This window comes from Littorina saxatilis, linkage group LG3 (assembly GCF_037325665.1).
Source record: "Littorina saxatilis isolate snail1 linkage group LG3, US_GU_Lsax_2.0, whole genome shotgun sequence".
NCBI classification, from domain to species: domain Eukaryota; kingdom Metazoa; phylum Mollusca; class Gastropoda; order Littorinimorpha; family Littorinidae; genus Littorina; species Littorina saxatilis.
Genome location: NC_090247.1, coordinates 20,702,609 through 20,722,938, shown reverse-complemented (window position 1 = coordinate 20,722,938; position 20,330 = coordinate 20,702,609). Strand labels below are relative to the sequence as shown.

Genomic DNA, 20,330 nt, shown 5'->3' with positions numbered 1-20,330 from the left:
GACCCGAATTTCCCAGCGATGGGACAATAAAGTAATGAAAATGAAAATGAAAGAAAAAATGAAAATCAATAAATGGACAGTTGCACGTGGTAACAGTTCAATCGAGTCGTCATGTATAATGTTAGACGCAAGCAGAGACTATAGTCTCTGACGCAAGCTCCTGTGACGCGTGGAACACTTGTGCCTCATACAGACGATGATCCAGTGATGGTGAAGAATAGAAACTGCACCGCAGCAGACGCAGTTTTTCCCCATCCCCACACTCGCAACCAGTGCATGGCGATCACTAATCGATAGTATAAGAAGGGGAATCCCCTTGTCCTCAGTGTGTACACACCCACTGAAATGACTCGCTTTTGGCTCAGTGAGATTGTGGACAAACTTTGCCGCCGCACACGTTGAGTGTGCCAGTGATTGGATGCAAGGCCCGAGGCGAATGAGACAAAAAGAAGCTTGTATCACACTGGATTTCCGTCCCCTTATATCTCGGACATTTGACCGAGGAGAGAGGAGTTCTCTTGAAGAGAAGATCGATTTGAGACTCTGAGTCAATTGTCTGTTTATCTTCTGATTAGCATACACATACGCACATACACACGCAAGCACACACACACACACAATGACATACACTTACACACACACACACACACACACACACACACACACACACACACACACACACACGCGCGCGCGCGCGCATGCGCGCACGCACGCGAACACACGCACACACTGCACACTCACACACGCACGCCGGCACGCACGCACATCAAACGTGAAAAAGAATGACTGACTGACAATCGAAACTCAAGAATTGAATTTTTGATGTAGAATGAAAACTCAGAAAGGCAACTGTATCATGTGTATGGCACAACACGACTGAGAAATCCTGTTGCTGTGTTGGACTTTGGGTTGCTCGTAAACTGATTCTCCTTATAGCCTTGGATCAAAGATCGTATGATGCAGGTCCTACGACTGAAGTAGACTTCATATTCAAAGCTCTTTGTGTGGATAATGAACCTATTGTCATCATGATACTGATTTCAATTTCTCCCTTGTAATGGTGTTCCCCCACCCCACCCGCCGCCGCATTGCACTACCCCCTCCTGCACCTCCCGCCATCACCTCAGTTTTCCAGATTCTAATATAGCCTCGTTTGACCTTGCCGTTTGACCTGACGTCACTCTGGTGAATAACCTAGCTTCACACAATTGAAGTCAAGCTCCTAGTATGAACACTAACTTACTATAAGGATATGTTCACTACTTGTACACAAATCTATGCTCAACTGAGGCAATCACAGCCGGCGAGCCGTCTGTAAGTGTAACATACCTTTCAGTCAAGGTCACTCGCAACGCAACGTTGACCTAACCTGTCCCTGTAGCTTACGTCACGACCACACGTGACCTAGATTTGACAGACAGACAAGCAGCACTGTCAGTCCAGCGAGACGCATGTCTGCGTCTGAGGCGGGGAATCCCCTTTTCTCCAGTACCTCGCTATTTTCCGTAGCGGCACACACACAAAACAACAACAGTGCAGTGACGTAGTGACCGCGTGAGGACAATTCAGTGCTTGAACATCGACCCACAACTTGACTCAGAGATGGGGGTGGGGATGGATGGCTACAGACACGCGTGAAGCGGGCATGGACTTGACTCGACTGCAGTACATGTACTGTTTTCCACCGCTTGGCTGTTCTGGACTGCCGTGCTATTGTAGTACTTATACATGTGCTCTTTTGTGTGTTGCATTCAAGGCGGGGCTAAAAACGTGTTTCTTCTGGACGACTGGGAGCAAAGGGGGGGGGGGGGGGGGGGGGTTGATGAGAGGAGAGAAGAATGCAAGTCGATTTAAACAATTTGATATGACCACCAGAAAACAGAGAGTTGCACGGGAAAACTGGCAGAAAGTTGTACTTTCAATGCACATGTTATCTCTGTCGGTTTGCAAAAATGATAATATATTCAGACTCGAGATATGCATTGCCAATCACACTGCTGTGAGCATAAACGGCCCTGTTCGCGAATGCAGCGCACAATGCCGTGACATGGCCAAGGATTCTGGGCGAAAAAATAAACGTCCGCAACTATGGAGCTTTGACTGAAGTATCCGGCGTATACCCTGTAACCTTCTACTGTATTTATCATACCGTAGCAGATTATAGGGTAAATGTGAATATTTTTGATCGACTGGCTCTAGCCAGACACTTTGATAAAAGTTCCTGTGGTCTGCATCTCAGTTTTACTTAAAATAAAAAGATCAACCACCCTTTCGACTTCATTCTACCCACTACTCATCCCTCCTTTAAGGATTGTGATTGTAACCCCCAGTTCTTGAAAAACACTAAACGGTCAAAGCAATATATGACTGCAATTCTGACACATATAGCTACACATTCAGCCATACAACTGAAGCGGCCTCTCACAGACAGACTGACGGACAGTCAGTAGTAAGACTAACAAACAGACACAGACACACACACACACGCACACGCACCATCACACACAGACATATAACACACACTACTGGCATACACACACACACACACACACACACACACACACACACACACACACACACACACACACTGACAAACCATCACTGACGGCTCGACACACAAACCGTCACATACAAACGCACACAGTGACACTGGTACACACACGGTGACACTGACTTACACACACACACACACACACACACACACACACACACGCACATACACACGGTGACACACACACACACATACACACACACACACACGACACTGACACAAACAAACACACACACATACACACACACACACTGACACACACACACACTCAGTGACCGACACACACACATACACACACTGACATACACTCACACAAACACACACACACACACAAACACTCTCTCACACACACACACACACACACACACACACACACACACACACACACACTCACACACACACACACACACACCATTTACAACTCACATAAACATGTTTGGCAAAACCGAACGGCCTGTCACAGTTCTCACCACTGACTTCACTAAACTGGATTTACTACTCTGTCAGTTTCTCTCAGTAAGATACGTCATCAGATTGCGAGACTGGAGCCTGAGAGAGAGAGAGAGAGAGAGAGAGAGAGAGAGAGAGAGAGAGAGAGAGAGAGAGAGAGAGAGAGAGAGAGAGAGAGAGAGAGAGAGAGAACGAACGAACGAACGAACGAACGAACGAACGAACTTTATTACTCAAGGATGGAGATTTTAGGCTCACGCCTAGTCTTACAATCTGTCCCTGCTAAACTAAGACATAAAAATTAAGACAATAAAAGGAAAATTGTCAATCGCAATCATACAGTATTACTAATTACAACATTACCTATACGACTACATAAAGCGGCATAATAGAACATTGAAATGTACATGTATGTCAATATAATATGGCCCTGTCACACGACCGTTTTAAAGCCTGCGTATGCCGACGTATGGGACATTTGAATAAGTACGCTGGCGTACGTCGAATACGTTATGGGTACTTTATGGGTACGTTTTGTATACGTTAAGAGGACGCTGAAGCACGCTGGCATACGTCGTATATATTAGTTAAACATTAGACATTAATTTGTCTAATGGACTTTTGAGATCAGAATACTGAGCCAGCAAGTGCAGTTGAATTCACGCATTATTATTGGAGCCGTTTTACTACACACGAAACTCGAACTGGCATAACTTTCACTTTCTGAGTCACAGAGTCAACGCAATAGTAACGCCATGAGCTATCGAGGCTCCAAAACGCCAACGCGGAGTAACTCTTGAACGCAAAGTTTAGATAACTCTAGACCTTCTTCCGGTGGTGAGTCCACATGTTGATGTGAAATGCTGTAAATTTCGATCAGTTTTTCAAAAGAATACAAAAATGAGTCGCCCACCAAGCTTGATACCGTGTTTAACATGGGTCAAACGAGGTGTGTCTAAAGCCTCTCCAGACAAGGTGAGATCCATTTGCCTGAATCAGGGCCTGTATTTACAACGACCATGTGGGCAGAGAGAAAATGAAAGTTGTTTTCGTCTTCTAATTTTTAACAGAAATCACAAATGAATGTGTTTTGGTTTTATCCGATTTAAAAAAAATCATTCACAGGCAATTTAAAATCATGTTATCATTCTAAGAACCATTCATTCGCGTGCCACATTCTCGAAATGCGTGTTTATTGTTTACTTTGAGAAAAATATGAAGCAACAAATGTTCAGCACTAAAAAGCCAGTTTTTGTTTACATGGCATACATGTATGGCATTTAAAAAAAAATTTAATCAGTATATATTGCTAAATATCCAGATCCAGCTGGACAAAGAAGAGCTGAAGAAACTGATTGAGGACGCACAAGAGTAAGTTTTCAGCATCATTTTTTTTAAGGGGGGGGGGGGGTAAGGGGGGGGGATGGGGTAAGGGGGGGAGATGGGCAGACCCTTGAGCCTTCCTAGAGGGGCACTTGTGCAGAAAGGTCTAAGTCGACCAAAAGTGGGTTGATTCCCTGCAGGCGTTATTCCTGTACACCCAGGTGCATTTCCTGTAGCGTTTCGCCGACCTCACTGACTGAAAATCACATGATGCCTAGCCACATCAGTAAAACGTGATTTCTTTCTATCCCTTTCTTTAGTTTTCAAAGAGATTCCATTCAGTGTTTCCAAATTTTTAGATGATTTTAAGAGATGAGAAAATCCATGAAGTCCTCCTGTCTGTCGAACTGCATTTTGAATGTCACGGCTATGAAGGGATGCGATGCTGAGGTGAATCGCGCTGTTGGCGTCATATTGAGCCGTATCTTACTTTTCTACCTGGGTGCATTCCCTGTAGACAGGAAAAATGCCGGCAAGAAGTGCACCTACAGGGAATGCACCTACTTCTGCAGCACTTTCCAGTTCTCGCAGGAAATCCGTTTTTTGAAAACTGTTAAAACCGGAAAATCCGGTCTTAAAGTAAAACTTTGTACTTTGTCCCTACAAGATAATAAAACAAAAAGCCCCAGCTTCTGGGGGGCGCCGCCGTGGACCCTGACCTTTCAGGTTTTTCTCTTTGTTTTGGTGTTAGCCCTGTACTTGTGCTTTGCTTTGATACGTCCACCTGAATGTCGACCTTTTGAGGGAGAATCTGCAAGAGTAATCATAATACTGAATAAGCCTCTGCTGCCCTACATGCCAACCGGCATATAACGGGCAGTAAGTAAGTGAATAAGCCTCACACGGCTTTGTTTTCTTGCGGTATGTGACATTCTTCTTCTTCGTTCATGGGCTTAGACTCCCACGTTCACTCATGTTTTTAGTACGAGTGGGGTTGTACGTGTATGACCGTTTTTACCCCGCCATTCAGGCAGCATACGCCGATTTCGGGGGAGGCATGCTGGGTATTTCAGTTCGTGTTTCTATAACCCACCGAACTCTGACATGGATTACAGGATCTTTTCCGTGCGCACTTGGTCTTGTGCTTGCGTGTACACACGAAGGGGGTTAAGTCACTAGCAGGTCTGCACATAAGTTGACCTGAGAGATCGGAAAAATCTCCACTCTTAACCCACCAGGCGGCAGCGACCGGGATTCGAACTCACGACTTTCCGATTAGGAGGCCGACGTCTTACCACCACGCCACTGCGCCCGTCACGGTATGTGACATCATTTATACAGGATTAACTCTTAAATAAAAAGGATTAAATCTTAGTCCAAAATGGTTAATCAGTGGAATAATTATGCATGCTAATTTGAACAAAGGTATTAAGTATTAGTATTAAGGATTTTGTTCACACTGAGGAATTGTTAAACCATCTGTTCTATTCAGAACTCTTTTTTGTTGGACATTTTTAGTCAGCTCGATGTGGCGGATGACAGTGATGGCTCACAAGATGAAAATGCAGAGAATGGGGATGATGAAGATGCGTCAGCACCAGAGACGAAAACTAAGAGTAAAAAAGAAAAGAGCAAAAAGAGAAAACATAAAGTGGGTGATGATGACGACATCGTTGACAAGTACGGTCTGGATGACTATGATGAGGACACAGTCAAAAGTGAGTTTTATAGTTCAGATGAGTGTGTCTTAGATGTTGAACTTGTGTGTGTGTCTGTATCTGTGTGTGTGAGAGAGAGAGGGAGAGAGAGAGATGATGCAGACAGTACTTTTTTCTGATGATAAGATCGATTTGTTGATTTGTTGTTTTTCTGAATCGGTTGAATAGCTGATTATTTTCTTTGTTGATTGATCACCTTTTTCTGTTGCTTGATTGGTTACAAATATATTATCTTCTTCTTCTTCTTCTTCTGCGTTTATAGGCTGAGACTCCCACGTACATTCGTGACATAATTATTTTAACACATAATATTTTTCTTGTCTGTTTCAGCATCAAGTCATACTTCTGGTTTGGGAGATGTTGCCAAGTTTGCCTCTAACGAAGATGATCCATACGTAACACTGAAGAATGTAAGAACGCTGTCTTGCTTGTTTCAGTGTGTTATTGTTTAATGGCAGTCTAATGTTTTGTGGTTATTTTCTCTGAATGAGCAAGGTTCAAAATGGAAATATATTCTATAAATGAAGATGCATGTCACTGTTCTGATATTTCTTGGTAGTATGATCCTATGTTTAACAGAAAAATCCTTTGCCAGGAATAGGTGTTATGCGCTTTGACCTTTTTGTTTGGTTTGATTTTTCTTGTTTTTTACAGACAAAGGGAACCTGGGAACGCCAGATGTGTATTTTTATGGGACCTTTTTGCACTGTCGTGAAAATGTTGCATGCAACTTTTAATGTTACATATTTTTATTTTGAATTGTAATAAGATGATCGATAATATTGCTGTACCCATGATATTTTTTGTTGTAATTGGATTTTATCGTGTGTATGTGTTTTGCTATTGTACATCACCGTGAGCTCTAGCAAGAATGGGCGATTCATGAGTGTTCATTCTTTTTCTTCTTACTATTATTATTATTGATGTGTGATGATATTAGCGATAATGTGCAGGACGCAGACAGTGACGAAGAGGACAGCGAGATCAAGGCGACCGACAATCTGATCATCAATGGCCGCTGTGAAGGCGACATGAGTGTGCTGGAAGTTTATGGTGAGGGTGACGCGCGTGCACAACTTGGAATGAAAATTTATTGTTTGTGTTTATTTTGTGATTTACAAACAAACAAAATATAAAATGACTGAATGCAAGAATAGCGTTAACTAACGGAAAGCATAGCGCTTAAAATGTGGCAGGTCTGAGAGGGAAAGAAAATAGAAATGGTAAAATAACGACCAAATCAAACAAGGAAATGTTCACATATTATTTTGTGCCGAAGTCCTTCCTGACTGCAAGTCACATTTACCTTCTTACTACTGTGTACTTTAGTAAACCACCCCTGGGACAGGCTGATCTTTCTTAACCCAGTGTGGGATTTTCAGTGGGGCGACCACCCCCAACCCAGCGCGTCCCCGGGTGGCGGATAGGGGAACGGTCTTCAGATATGGAGATCAGCCGCTTGCGGCCGCGGACCAAACTGGCTCCGGGTGGGATCCCGGAAAATCCTCCCCCCTGTGCTCTCAGGGTAGGACGTACGGGCCATGAGCTAAGGGTGAGGTAACCCCGACAGAAAACCCCGAATGCTGAAGACGGAGGACCCGGGCCGCACGGCGCATTCTAACAAACCACGGGTACACACACTTACGCAAATGATGACACAATCAACCAGCACAGATGGAAATGGCGCTCGCCCATTGAGGACCCCCCAGGGTGGAGCAGCGTCGGGTCCCATGCCTCAAAGGGACCCAGCCCCAACTACTGGAGGTCCCTCCCGTCCGTCTTGTCACGCCAGGGGACGCGGGAGGAAAGTGACTGGCACCACCACAACCAGGAAGAAACCCAGTCAGCAGCGACCTTTCCAGGTCATGCACTGGAACGCAGAAAGTATCCTGAACAAGAAGACAGAGTTGGAGCATATCCTGCATGAGAAGAACATCAACATCTGCTGTATTCAGGAGACGCACCTGACACCCCAAAAGTCCTTCAAAGTGAGAGGCTACCAATGCCTTAGGTCCGACAGAACAGACCGAAGCAAAGGAGGAATCCTGACCCTCATCAGGAACAACATCAATGCCTGTTTGATAGAAACGCACATGGGAGGACTCCGAATATCAGGTGATTCGAATCCAGACGAAGACATCAGAATTCCATCTTGTCAACTTCTACTGCCCCAATGATAGACACCTCGCCCTTGACACGATCCCCGCAAAGGCCTCCAACTTCATCGTGGTGGGTGACTTCAACAGTCATTCACAGAGTTGGGGATATGACCACCTGGATCGGAGAGGAGAAGAGGTGGAGAACTGGCAGGACGACAAAGGTCTCATCCTTTTGAACAGTCCCTTTGACTGCCCTACATTCTACTCCAGAAGATGGCACACTACATCAACTCCTGACCTAGCCTTCTGCACGGAAGACATGCACCAGCTAACCAGCAGAGAGGTCGGAGAACAGCTAGGTGGAAGTGACCATCGGCCAGTCTTTTTGACCCTGGGCATGGAGTCCTGCACTGAAGCTTCCTTCCCTCGGTGGAACTACAAAAGAGCGAACTGGTTCCTCTTTAGACACCGCACCAGCGAACTCACCAAAGACATCAGAGTCGAGGGTCGAGACATCAACATGGTGGCGAAGGACTTCAACATGAGCATCCTCAGAGCAGCGCGTGAGTCCATTCCCAGGGGTGCCAGGAGAGACTATAAGCCCTACTGGAGCAATGAATTGCAGGAACTGGATGATGATCTGGCAGACGCCAGAAGGGAAGCAGAAGTCAACCCGTCACAAAACAACAACATCCGCCTCCAGGAAGCCAAAGCCAAATTTCTCAAAAAGAAGCTACAGGCAAGACGGAGAAGCTGGCAAGAGAAAACAAGCTCTCTGAACCTTGAGAAGGATGGCAGAAAGCTCTGGAGGCTCACCAAGCAGTTGAATGATGAGAACACCAGCAGAGGAAAGATCGCATTAGAAGAGAACGGGAAGGTGCTAACTGGAAAGCATGCTGCCAACCAATTTGCTGAAAGCTATGCAGCTGAGACCAACCTCCATGTTAGCCCCGAGAAACAGAGAGAAGCAAGAAGAGAGAAAAGAGAGAGACCTGCCAGACAGTCGACAGTGGACGCCATGAGTCAACCACTCACACTCCACGAGCTGCACTCAGCTCTGAAAAAGTCAAAGGCGAAGAAGTCCCCTGGCCCAGACGGCATCACCAACGAGATGCTAACCCACCTTGGTAGTGCAGCAGAGAACAAGCTACTTGAGGTCTTCAACAGCAGCTGGCAAGAAGGATCGCTACCACAACTCTGGCGAGAAGCGATCATGATCCCCATCTTAAAAAAAGGGAAGGATCCAAAGAAGGCCACCAGCTATCGCCCAATCAGCCTCACCAGCTGTGTTGTGAAGACCCTGGAGAGAATTGTGAACGAGCGCCTCAGGTGGTACCTGGAATCCAGGAACCTCCTCGCCCCTGAACAAGCTGGATTCCGACAGTTCCGCAGCACTGAAGATCAGGTCACTTACCTGGCGCAAGAAGTTGAAGATGCCTTTCAGGAACAGAAGCTGGTCTTCGTCACCTGGATAGATCTTCAGAAGGCCTTTGACAAGGTCTGGAAAGATGGACTCCTTGTAAAACTGCTGAGGAAAGGCGTGTCCAGCAACATGTATCAGTGGATTCGCTCTTACCTCTATAACCGCAGGGCAAGAGTTAACGTCGACCAGACCAAAAGCAAGAAGTTCCTCCTTCGTCATGGCGTCCCTCAGGGCGGAGTCCTCTCCCCCACACTCTTCCTTCTCTTCATCGACGATCTGGTGTCTGAGATGCCCAAGGGGATCAAAGCTGCTCTCTACGCAGACGACCTTGTGATCTGGTGTAAGGAGGAGCACGCAAGTACTGCCACCTACAGAATGCAGCAAGCGGCAGATAGGCTGAACGCATGGGCAGAAGATTGGTGCGTCTCCATCAACAAGGAGAAATCCTCCACCACCCTATTCACACTGTCGCCAAAGCAGAAAGCCGGAACCATTAGGCTTGGTGGAACTCCTCTGAGAGAGGATGAAGAAGCAACGTACCTTGGTGTCACCTTTGATAGACGGCAGACCTGGAAACCACACATTGCACAGGCAGAGACAAAGGCCCGGCGCAAGCTAGCCATACTCAGGAAGCTGGCAGGTACCACCTGGGGAGCGAACGAGAAGATACTGAAGACAGTATACCAGGGAACAATCAGACCCCACCTCGAGTACGGCTCCACAGCGTGGTCAACCTCAGCCAAGACAAACCTGCAGACCCTTGACCGTGTGCAAAACCAGGCCCTCCGACTCATCACCGGTGCAATGAAATCCACGCCCATCAAGGAAATGGAGAAGCTTACCACCATCCAACCCCTCTGTCAGAGAAGAGAAGCCAAGACTATGGTACAGGCCGAGAAGCTCAAGTGCCTACCCGACCACCCCATGAAGCACAGACTGAGCAACCTTACCAAGAACCGGCTTAAACGGAGCAGTTTTGTACACGAGAGCAAGAGACTTTCTCGACAGTACAGGGAAGTCCTTCCACAGAACACTCTACCTCTGACTCAAGAAGAAGAGGAAACCCCCAAGGCAACAGAGAAACCAGGCATCCAGATTTGCACCAGTGTTCCACATGTTACCTCAGGAGAAGATCAGAATGACACAGCTCGACAGGCACTCACCTTAGCCCTGATCGACGAACAGTACCCAAAAGAGGCGTGGATCCATGTATACACCGATGGATCAGCAACTAACGCCGTGCTCAATGGAGGTGCAGGCATTCTCATCCAGTTCCCTGGGGGACATACAGCTACATCCAGCGTTGCCACTGGCAAACACTGCACAAACTATAAAGCAGAAGCAGAAGCTCTCATGCAGGCCGCCTCCTTCGTTCAGGACTCCGCAGACCCTTGCTACCAAGTTGTCTTCCTCTCGGACGCCCTTTCAGTCCTTCAGGCCCTAGAGAACGACAAACTCCCACAGCTGGCCAAAGCATTACAGATGGTCAGACAAACCAGAAGAGTTGTCCTCCAGTGGATACCAGCACACTGTGGGATACCAGGAAATGAAAGGGCAGATGAGCTGGCAAAAGAAGGAGCCGTGGAAGACCAACCTGAAAACAGTGTCAGCTTTAGTGAGCAGAAGACAATCATCAAGGCATTGATGAGGCCAAGGACAAACAGAGATGACTACCACACAATGTCCAGAGAGCAGCAAGTCAACCTCATCAGGCTGCGTACTGGCCACAACAGGCTCAATGCTCACATGAACCGAAAGTTCAAGCTGGCGCCATCACCAACCTGTGCCTGCGGTCAAGAGGACCAAACAGCGGAACACATCTTACAGCGATGTCCCTTACTAGATGAGGAACGAAAAGAAGTGTGGCCGTCACCAACTCCCTTGCAGACCAAACTATACGGCAGTCGACAGGAGTTGGAGAAAACGACAACATTTATCACCAGTGCTGGACTGATTGTGTAACTTCTGCGAACGCCAAGAAGAAGAAGAAGTAAACCACCCAAAACGACCCCTCCAAAAACGACACTCCTCGTTTTCAGACTGCTTTTCTTGGCCTCTTGCACTATAAATGACCTCCGAATAGCGACACCCCCCGTTTTCCAATGTTTGAGCGACCAACAAAGAAGCAATAACGACTTTTATCTCAGTTTACCCAAAGCAACTGTGTCATCATCTTCTTCTCTAGCTTTTTCTTGTCATGGCCGTTGTACTTTCAGTTTGCACAGGAGTGTGCAATTTGTCAATTACTTTCTGTGACTAAAGTATGGTGTTTTGCTTTGTGTTTGCAGTGTACAACGAAGACAACGGCAACCTATACGTTCACCACGACTACTTCCTGTCCTCCTTCCCCCTGGTGGTGGAGTGGCTCAACTTTGACGGCTACGACACACCTCCTGGTACGTGCACGTTTGATGGGGTGGAGCAGGGGGTACCATTTCTGGATATGAAGGGCGCAATAGTCGAGTGGTGCGAAGGTTGACTGTCAAGCTTGAAGGTTTTGGGGGTTTGAATGCCGGCTGTGCCCAGTGGGTTAAGGTGGAGATTAAGCCATTTAATACATAAGAAAGTCACAGTTTTCAATTGCTTCGTGCGTCTTTGTTTCTTGACCAGTACTCTTGATTTTGGTACCGTTGTGTTCCTAAGACTCTGCACTTTCCTTTGACATAAGGCTCACTGTGTATAGCTGGATCAAACACGTAATAACCGCTAATGAATGGCTATTTTTAGCCCTTTTGGTGATGGGGTTGCTTCCCTTTAAAAATGTTAGACGGGTAGCCTTTTCAGACCTTAGCATCTCAGACTGTGTCAATGCTATATGTGATTCGGGTAAGTATATTAATCAAATGAAAATTTACTTTTAAAATTTTCGATTAAGGTACATACAGCGACTAATTGGAACCTGGCAGTGTGGATAGTATGACCGCAACAGTTGGTCTTCATCCTTATGCACCCGTCTACGTATGTTCGGTTTTGATTATCTGCTAGAGGAAGTAGATATCGACAAAATATTAATTATGGTGGCCATTTGCATTTTATATTTTCCTAAATATCTGCATCCTCTTGCAAATAATACAGGTTGGATTTTATTCAGATGGCACAGGTCTGAAACAGACCTGCCTGTGTCTAATCCCCCTTTCATAGAAACCAAATGAATGTGACTGAAATGAGACCCAGAGAGAGTCAGAGTGTGATCGGACACTCCACAATAGAGTGGTTGCCCAGGTGACATGATTGTGTTCGTTGTTTCAGGAAACTGTGTGGCACTTGGGATGATGGACCCGGTGGTTGAGATCTGGGATCTTGACGTCATGGAATCCATCGCACCCAGCCTCTGTCTCGGCTCTCAGCCAAAGAAGAAAAAGAAGAAAATGAAAAAAGTAAGACAACACATTTAAAGAAGTTTAAAAAAATTATTGAGAAAGTAAAAGAAGAACCAGTTTCTTTTTTTGGACTGATAACAACTAGTGATTTGTTGTGAGAACTTCACTTTTATGTGCAGTGCTTGTATTGAATGTATTGCAAGTTGTTGGGGTGTGTTAATGCAGGGATATTGGACAGACGGGAGAAAAGTATGTTTGATCTGTTGTGCATTTAGTTAAGCATTTGATTATGAGTTTTCTTTATGGTCTTTGCAGAAAGAAACATTTGTTGGGCACACACAGGCAGTTCTGGATCTTTCCTGGAATCAGAATGTCAGGTAATGCAATTTTTCAGGATTACACATACTTTTTTGTTTTTCACTTGTGTTTTTATAATGCATGTAAGCGCACATCTCTGGATTAAATTACATATCTTATCCCACAAGGGGAGCAACCCTAAAAACAAAAGAACGGCCTTGACCGGTTAAAAGGTCATGGGCCAGACCGAGGCTGCCTTCCTACGTGCGCGCGCATACACTGCACGGCCATATTGACATTCCCTCTTCAGCGGTCGCACGCGGCAGACGCTCTCTTGACTACGCCAGGGCTTTCTTAGCCCACTGTCTGCTTACAGCCTAGGCAAGAATGTTTGCTTTACGTTTGGAGGCTATGTTAAATTCCAGTTATTCTGTTTGTGTATGTGATGCAGCTTATTGTATGTCTTGGGGCCTGGTAGCTCAGTTGGTGATCCTTAGGCCCAGGCTGTGAAGGACACGGGTCTCCTTACTGTGAAAACTCAGAAATGGTATGCATGTCCCACCCCTATGTCACCACTGTGGCACATTAAAGACCTCAGTAATTGGGTCATAAGTGTAGATGGCTGATTACACCTTCACACGCACACACCTTGGTAGCGCCACTCTTGTTGCTGCTAGCTTTCCACTGAGAGGAAGCAACCCAAATTTCCCAGCAATGGAAATGAAATGAAATGAAATGCTAAGAATGACATCATATGTCATGATAAGATTTTGTTGTTGGTGTTGCAGGCATGTTCTGGCCAGTGCCTCAGCAGACACCACAGTTGTGTTATGGGACCTGACTGAAGGGAAAGTGGCCACCACACTCACACAGCATACCAAGGAGGTAAACTCTTGCCCAAGGCTTTCACTTTCTACTTCTTTTTCTGCTTGGAAAAAAAGGCTTTCAGCACTATCAACAGGTTTTCAGCAGTAGAAGTCAACACTTTTCGTTCACAGGTCTCCTTCGTTTGCTTACATTTGTGTACTCTAACAATTAAGATCTTATTGTTATGAAAACATGTTGTTGGATGCAAGAGCTGCTACGCTTGGCATGCACCTTGAGTCACCTTGTGGTGAGATATGTGCGCGTTATAAATTCTCGTACTACTGCTATCATCATCTTTCATTTTGTTCCTCTTTGGTTAGTAGGATTAGGATAGGTAGTGGTCGGATGATGGGGTCTTGATATTTTGACTTTTTATCTCCTATCTCAGTTTGGGAGTTATGGAAAGAGGGGGGCTTGTGTTATTTTCTGGTCTTTGTCCAAGGTAAAAACAGCCAATTTGAAAGCTGAATCTGTATCTGAATATAGGAGTAGTTAACATGTTGATTGCAGTTGCCTGATTCTTAGCTGGTTTTGCAAAGGACGAATTGGAGTGCAATAACATTGTTCTGCGAGTATCTCGGTCGAGTTGAACAGTGACTGTCGAGATTTGTGTGTAATGATTTATTTTGGTCAAAATTAAAAATAGCAGTTATGTATCAATTCATTTTTAGTTACAATTCCTTTTATTTTCTACACAAACATGCGCTCTTATGTAGTTTCGGTCAGCCGTGTAAATTTGAGTTTTAGTCGGCCGCTGACGTCACAGGGCTCAAAGAAAGGAAATCCAGTGTTCAGTCAATACATAGAAGGTTATTTTATCTGAATTTTTGTTTCAGGTTCAGTGTTGCAAGTGGCATCCACAAGAAGAACAGACATTACTCACAGGGTCTTTTGACAAGTAAGTGTGAACAGTATTCCATGCGATGGCAACATACTCTGGATAAGTTGGGACATTATTCCACTGGTGGTACCGCTTGCCTGCGTGTGTGTGAAGTCAAGTCAAACTTGAAGAAAATTATGTTTTTGTGTGTGTGTGCTCTTGAACACGCACTTGCATGTGTTCCCCCCAAAAGATATATGCTAATGCTTAGGTGCGTGTACTTTTACACACACACACACAAAATTCTCAATAATGAAATGTACCACAGAACATATCCATCATCCATCCATATGCACACACACAGACTTTTGTCAGAGCCTTTGCCAGGACCTACTTTCACATGGTACAAGGCTTTAAATCTTCTTCTTTTTAAAGGATTTCCTCGAATGAAAGCCTGCTTTCCTTCTCCTAAAATCTTGTTTTCCTTCTCCCTAAATATCCGAAGCTTGTCCCCCTTGTCTCTCGTTTACTCAAAGTTATCCACAGAATGCACCAGATTGCATAGATTTGGTTAATTTTTATGATTTTCTGGGGGAAGGGCAGGCCTTGGTCCCTTGAGAGGGAGGGGTACCTCTTCTGTGCTTAGCCTCTCTGAAAGCCTATACGCCAAAATGTCCTCCTTTGTCATTGTGTTCCATTTGAAGCCCTGGTGCTAACCATGCTTTTCTCTGATTTTGTGTGTACAGCACAGTGAAGTTGTTTGACTGTCGCGACGCAGAGTCCTGTCACAAGAGCTGGACGGTGGAGGGGGTGGTGGAGAAAGTGGCCTGGAATCATCACAACCCTCTCAACTTCTTGGTATGGATTACTTTGATTTTATTCTCTTTCTCTGTCTGTGTGTGCGTCTGTTGGTAAAGGTAAAGGTAATCCCGTTACCATGTTTTGGTCGTAGCGGAGGGAGATGTCAAAGATCTCAACTTCTCCAGGGCCAGCTTTATGAGGGCCATGTTTTGGTCGTAGCGGAGGGAGATGTCAAAGATCTCAACTTCTCTAGGGCCAGCTTTATGAGGGCGGTGCCCATCTTCTTTCTCGCTCTGTATTGGCTGGAGGGGTTAGAGTGCCTGCCTCTCACGCTAGCGGTCAGGGATCGTCCCCCACTCTGTATTGGCTGGAGGGGTTAGAGTGCCTGCCTCACGCAAGCAGTCAGGGATCGTCCCCCACTCTGTATTGGCTGGAGGGGTTAGAGTGCCTGCCTCTCACGCTAGTGGTCAGGGATCGTCCCCCACTCTGTATTGGCTGGAGGGGTTGGAGTGCCTGCCTCTCACGCTAGCGGTCAGGGATCGTCCCCCACTCTGTATTGGCTGGAGGGGTTAGAGTGCCTGGTCTCTCACGCTAGCGGTCAGGGATTGTCCCCCACTCTGTATTGGCTGGAGGGGTTAGAGTGCCTGCCTCTCACGCTAGCGGTCAGGGATCGTCCCCCACTCTGGGCAAATACAAATACAATTTGTCCAACCTCTCTTCAATCCACCAACAGCCCTGAAAGTCAAAAAAATTGTGCACTCGCCGAGTGCTTCTCAAAATTAACTCCCCAGAGAGCAAATTTGACTCGCCAAACCAACCCTTTGTTCCAGCAACTTTGATGAACTTTTCTACTTGCCACTTTCAGGCCTGACCTGGCTGGTAGTGGGTACCTGACTTGTCTGTTGGAAGGCTCAGTGAATGAAGCAGGAGTGCTGGGGGGAAAGGTCCCAAATTATCACCTTTTCTTATGATTCTTGGTATCTCCCTCTACCTTTCTCTTTCTGTACTATGGGCTGTGGGTGCTAGGGGACGACATGAAAGAAGGAAGTAGTGGGTGGAAAATGTGTCCAGAAATTATTGGAGCTACCTTGCAACCTATGGGGATAAACAGTCTTAATTATGAATGTTTGTGTGTGCTAACACCTATCCATATCTTAAAAACAGTGTTTAACTTCTAAACAGTATTCTCTATTTGTAGGAAGTGCAGGAAAAACATCGGTTTCTGTTTGACATTGATGCTAGAGACTTTGTTGTGATTATTTGGCGTACAGACATGCACAGACCAAGGCATGGTGTACTGTATGGACGTTCGCCAGGACAAGCCTGTCTTCACACTGGCAGCACACAATAAATCCGTCACTGGTAAGTCTTTCTTTTCAACTTCCTCAACCCATGCCCCCCCTTCCTCTCACCCTCGCCTGAAACACATTTCTAGGGCGGGGATGTAGCTCAGGTAGCGCGCTGGATTTGTATCCAGTTGGCCGCTATCAGCGTGAGTTCGTCCCCACGTTCGGTGAGAGATTTATTTCTCAGGGTCAACTTTGTGTGCAGACTCTCCTCGGTGTCCGAACACCCCCGTGTGTACACGCAAGCACAAGACCAAGTGCGCACGAAAAAAAGATCCTGTAATCCATGTCGGAGTTCGGTGGGTTATAGAAACACAAAAATACCCAGCATGCTTCCTCCGAAAGCGGCGTATGGCTGCCTAAATGGCGGAGTAAAACCGGTCATACACGTAAAGTTTCACTCGTGCAAAAAACACGAGTGTACATGGGAATTTCAGCCTACGAACACAGAAGAAGAAGACCTCCACAACCCCACCCCAACGTCATTCAGGTAATTGCTTTGCAAAGGCAATCCCCTATCTGCAGAAGGTAAAGAGGGTCAAAATAATGTATAAAAAGTAAGTCCTACCCCCACTCCACACACACACACGTTTGGTTATTTCATTCTTCCACCCTTCCCCACACATCCCTTATATGTATTTCATAATTTCATGTTACTGAAGCGTGGAGGGGAGATGGGGAAAAAGGGAGTGCAGTAACAAAAACCGTATCTCATATGCCTAGCAGTCGTTATTCGGGTTCAAAACTCATTTACGCCGTTTCTTCTGAACTTTGACTTAGGAAGAAAAATTGCTGTTGTGCCAAAAATAAAAAGTACAAAATGTATTACGGTGTTGTTCTGAGGCCTTTGTCTTTGGTTGTTGACGCATAATTGTTTTGATCTGACGCATTATTCTGACCCTAGGCCGATAGACCGTCCAATAATTTTGACAGGTGAGATGTCTTCTGACAACACCAATTTCTTGCAGCCAGGACGTTTTGACCAATACATATTTGGAATCCAGGTCCAACTGACCTGTTGCCCTCAGTGTCTGGTGTCAACGCTGAATGTATGAGTTTAGTTAGGCTAACATCTTTCATTCTGTTCTCCAGGCGTCAGTCTCAGTTGACAGATCCCGGGCCTGTTGCCCTCAGTGTCTGGTGTCAACGCTGAAAGTAACATCTTTCATTCTGTTCTCCAGGTGTCAGTCTGAGTTCGCAGATCCCAGGCCTCTTGGTGACGACGGCAGAGGACAAAACCATGAAGGTCTGGGACATCCAGGACAACAAACCGTCACTCATCTTTTCCCGCAACCTGCAAATTGTAAGTACACCGTGTGTTGCATGTTTGTTCACTTACTGGTATATATTGCAACTATGGAACCATTCAATGGGAAAAGAAGTGTTAAAGTCTGATGAATCTGGAAAAGTGTCTTGTAAACAATTATCACATAATTATGTCAATCATATAGAAGCTCTCCCTCGTCAGTTTGGGGAAGATAAGGTGCTCTAAGCTTATTGTATCAAATGAGTTTTGCCTTTTGATGGATTTGGGAGGAGTGATACATTTGTGGGTCTGTTTCTTTCTGCGAAATTTCTATTTTTTATATGTATGATAGTTTGTATGATGTGTGGTTGCAGAACGAAATTCACTGTGTTGGATGCTGCCCAGAGGCCCCCTTTGTGTTTGCTTTCGGTGGAGGTGTGCGTGAACCCAAAGTGTGGGACATCAGAGAGAGTGCTGCAGGTAAGGCCTACAAAAAAAAAACAGGTGTGGTTACGGTAACCCAACCTACCCTATTTTTAGGGGCCGATCCTTAACTTTTTATTACATTTATAAAAAAAAAAAAATAAAAAAAAAAAACTAGTGCAAAAAACGCAATGAAAGCGAAAGCGCCTGTGTCGCACACTTATTTCCCTGTCAAGTAGGTTTAATTTGTACACATTAGAAAAAAAAGTTTTTAAAAAAAAGTGATTGCCTACCTACCTACCTACCCTATTTTTTTTGGCTATGTTACCGTAACCACACCTATTTTTTGGGGGGGCCTGAGAACCATGAACGTTACTTTGGCAGTAGAATTGTTGTAGATTGTCAGTTCCTTCTACTGTTTGGATAGTGGATAGGGCTGCAGGTAAGAACCATGAACGTTACTTTGGCAGTAGAATTGTTGTAGATTGTCAGTTCCTTCTACTGTTTGGATAGTGGATTGGGCTGGTGGAGGGCTGGTGGAATTTATTGTACATTCAGCTGCCTTGCCTGAAAGAGAGTCTCTTACTCACTGCCAGTGTCAGTCATTTTGACCTCAGCTGCATTACTCAGTTTTCATTTTAGGTCAGGGCCGGTTTGCAGAAGTTGAGTTTAGAGACGTTATAAACTTATACCCTCCATGCAGTTTATCCCGGGGTAAAGTCTCTAACTTCGACTCTTGCATGTCGGTGTCACGAATTGAAAACTCTGCCTGAACAATCCTTCTCATTGCGGTCAATGTGCATGCGCTAACATGGGGAGATTAATCAGATCGTGAACAACCTAACCCTTACCCTAATCCTAACCCTAACCCTAACCCTAAACCATGGTTCGTTCGGTCAAAGGGTCGCATTTTTTAAGTCCAAGATTGGCGCATGCGCATTAACCGCAATGAGAAGGATTGTTCAGCAGAGGTTTCAGTTTGTGACACCGGCCCAAAGCTTTTTCATTGTCCACTTTCGTTTGCCAAAAAGCAGAAGTCACTCTACTATTAGTGTAAGGCTGTGTGAGATACTTTAGTATTCATCTGTACCACAAGATAGAAGGTCAGGTGAAGTGTTGTGGAAGACAATCACTGATGGTTTTTGCAGTGTGTACTGTTCTCATGACAGGTCTTCTTCATTCTGTTGCACAACTGTTTCCAGTACAGTGCAACCCTAATTTAACACCTCCCCCCTTTTAAGACCTTGATTTGGGAGGGGATGTAGCTCAGTCGGTAGCGCGCTGGATTTGTATCCAGTTGGCCGCTGTCAGCGTGAGTTCGTCCCCACGTTCCGCGAGAGATTTATTTCTCAGAGTCAACTTTGTGTGCAGACTCTCCTCGGTGTCCGAACACCCCCCGTGTGTACACGCAAGCACAAGACCAAGTGCGCACGAAAAAGATCCTGTAATCCATGTCAGAGTTCGGTGGGTTATAGAAACACGAAAATACCCAGCATGCTTCCTCCGAAAGCGGCGTATGGCTGCCTAAATGGCGGGGTAAAAACGGTCATGCACGTAAAATTCCACTCGTGTCAAAACACGAGTGTACGTGGGAGTTTCAGCCCATGAACGCAGAAGAAGAAGAAGAAAGACCTTGATTTTGCAGA

At 45.6% G+C, this 20,330-nt stretch overlaps 1 protein-coding gene across 1 annotated transcript in view; it reads left to right on the top strand.

Annotated features, from left to right (window-relative positions):
- Nucleotides 1-3,817: 3,817 nt before the first annotated feature.
- LOC138961849 (periodic tryptophan protein 1 homolog) overlaps nucleotides 3,818-20,330 on the top strand; it is a gene marked incomplete in the record, with an annotated part of 270,004 nt that continues 253,491 nt past the window's right edge. The window contains 14 exon segments of the mRNA XM_070333522.1: nucleotides 3,818-3,976; nucleotides 4,323-4,372; nucleotides 5,843-6,042; nucleotides 6,373-6,452; nucleotides 6,996-7,095; nucleotides 11,853-11,960; nucleotides 12,814-12,941; nucleotides 13,200-13,261; nucleotides 13,970-14,066; nucleotides 14,885-14,946; nucleotides 15,615-15,726; nucleotides 16,941-17,031; nucleotides 18,197-18,318; nucleotides 18,636-18,732. Coding sequence (XP_070189623.1) covers nucleotides 3,902-3,976; nucleotides 4,323-4,372; nucleotides 5,843-6,042; nucleotides 6,373-6,452; nucleotides 6,996-7,095; nucleotides 11,853-11,960; nucleotides 12,814-12,941; nucleotides 13,200-13,261; nucleotides 13,970-14,066; nucleotides 14,885-14,946; nucleotides 15,615-15,726; nucleotides 16,941-17,031; nucleotides 18,197-18,318; nucleotides 18,636-18,732 — 1,384 coding nt within the window.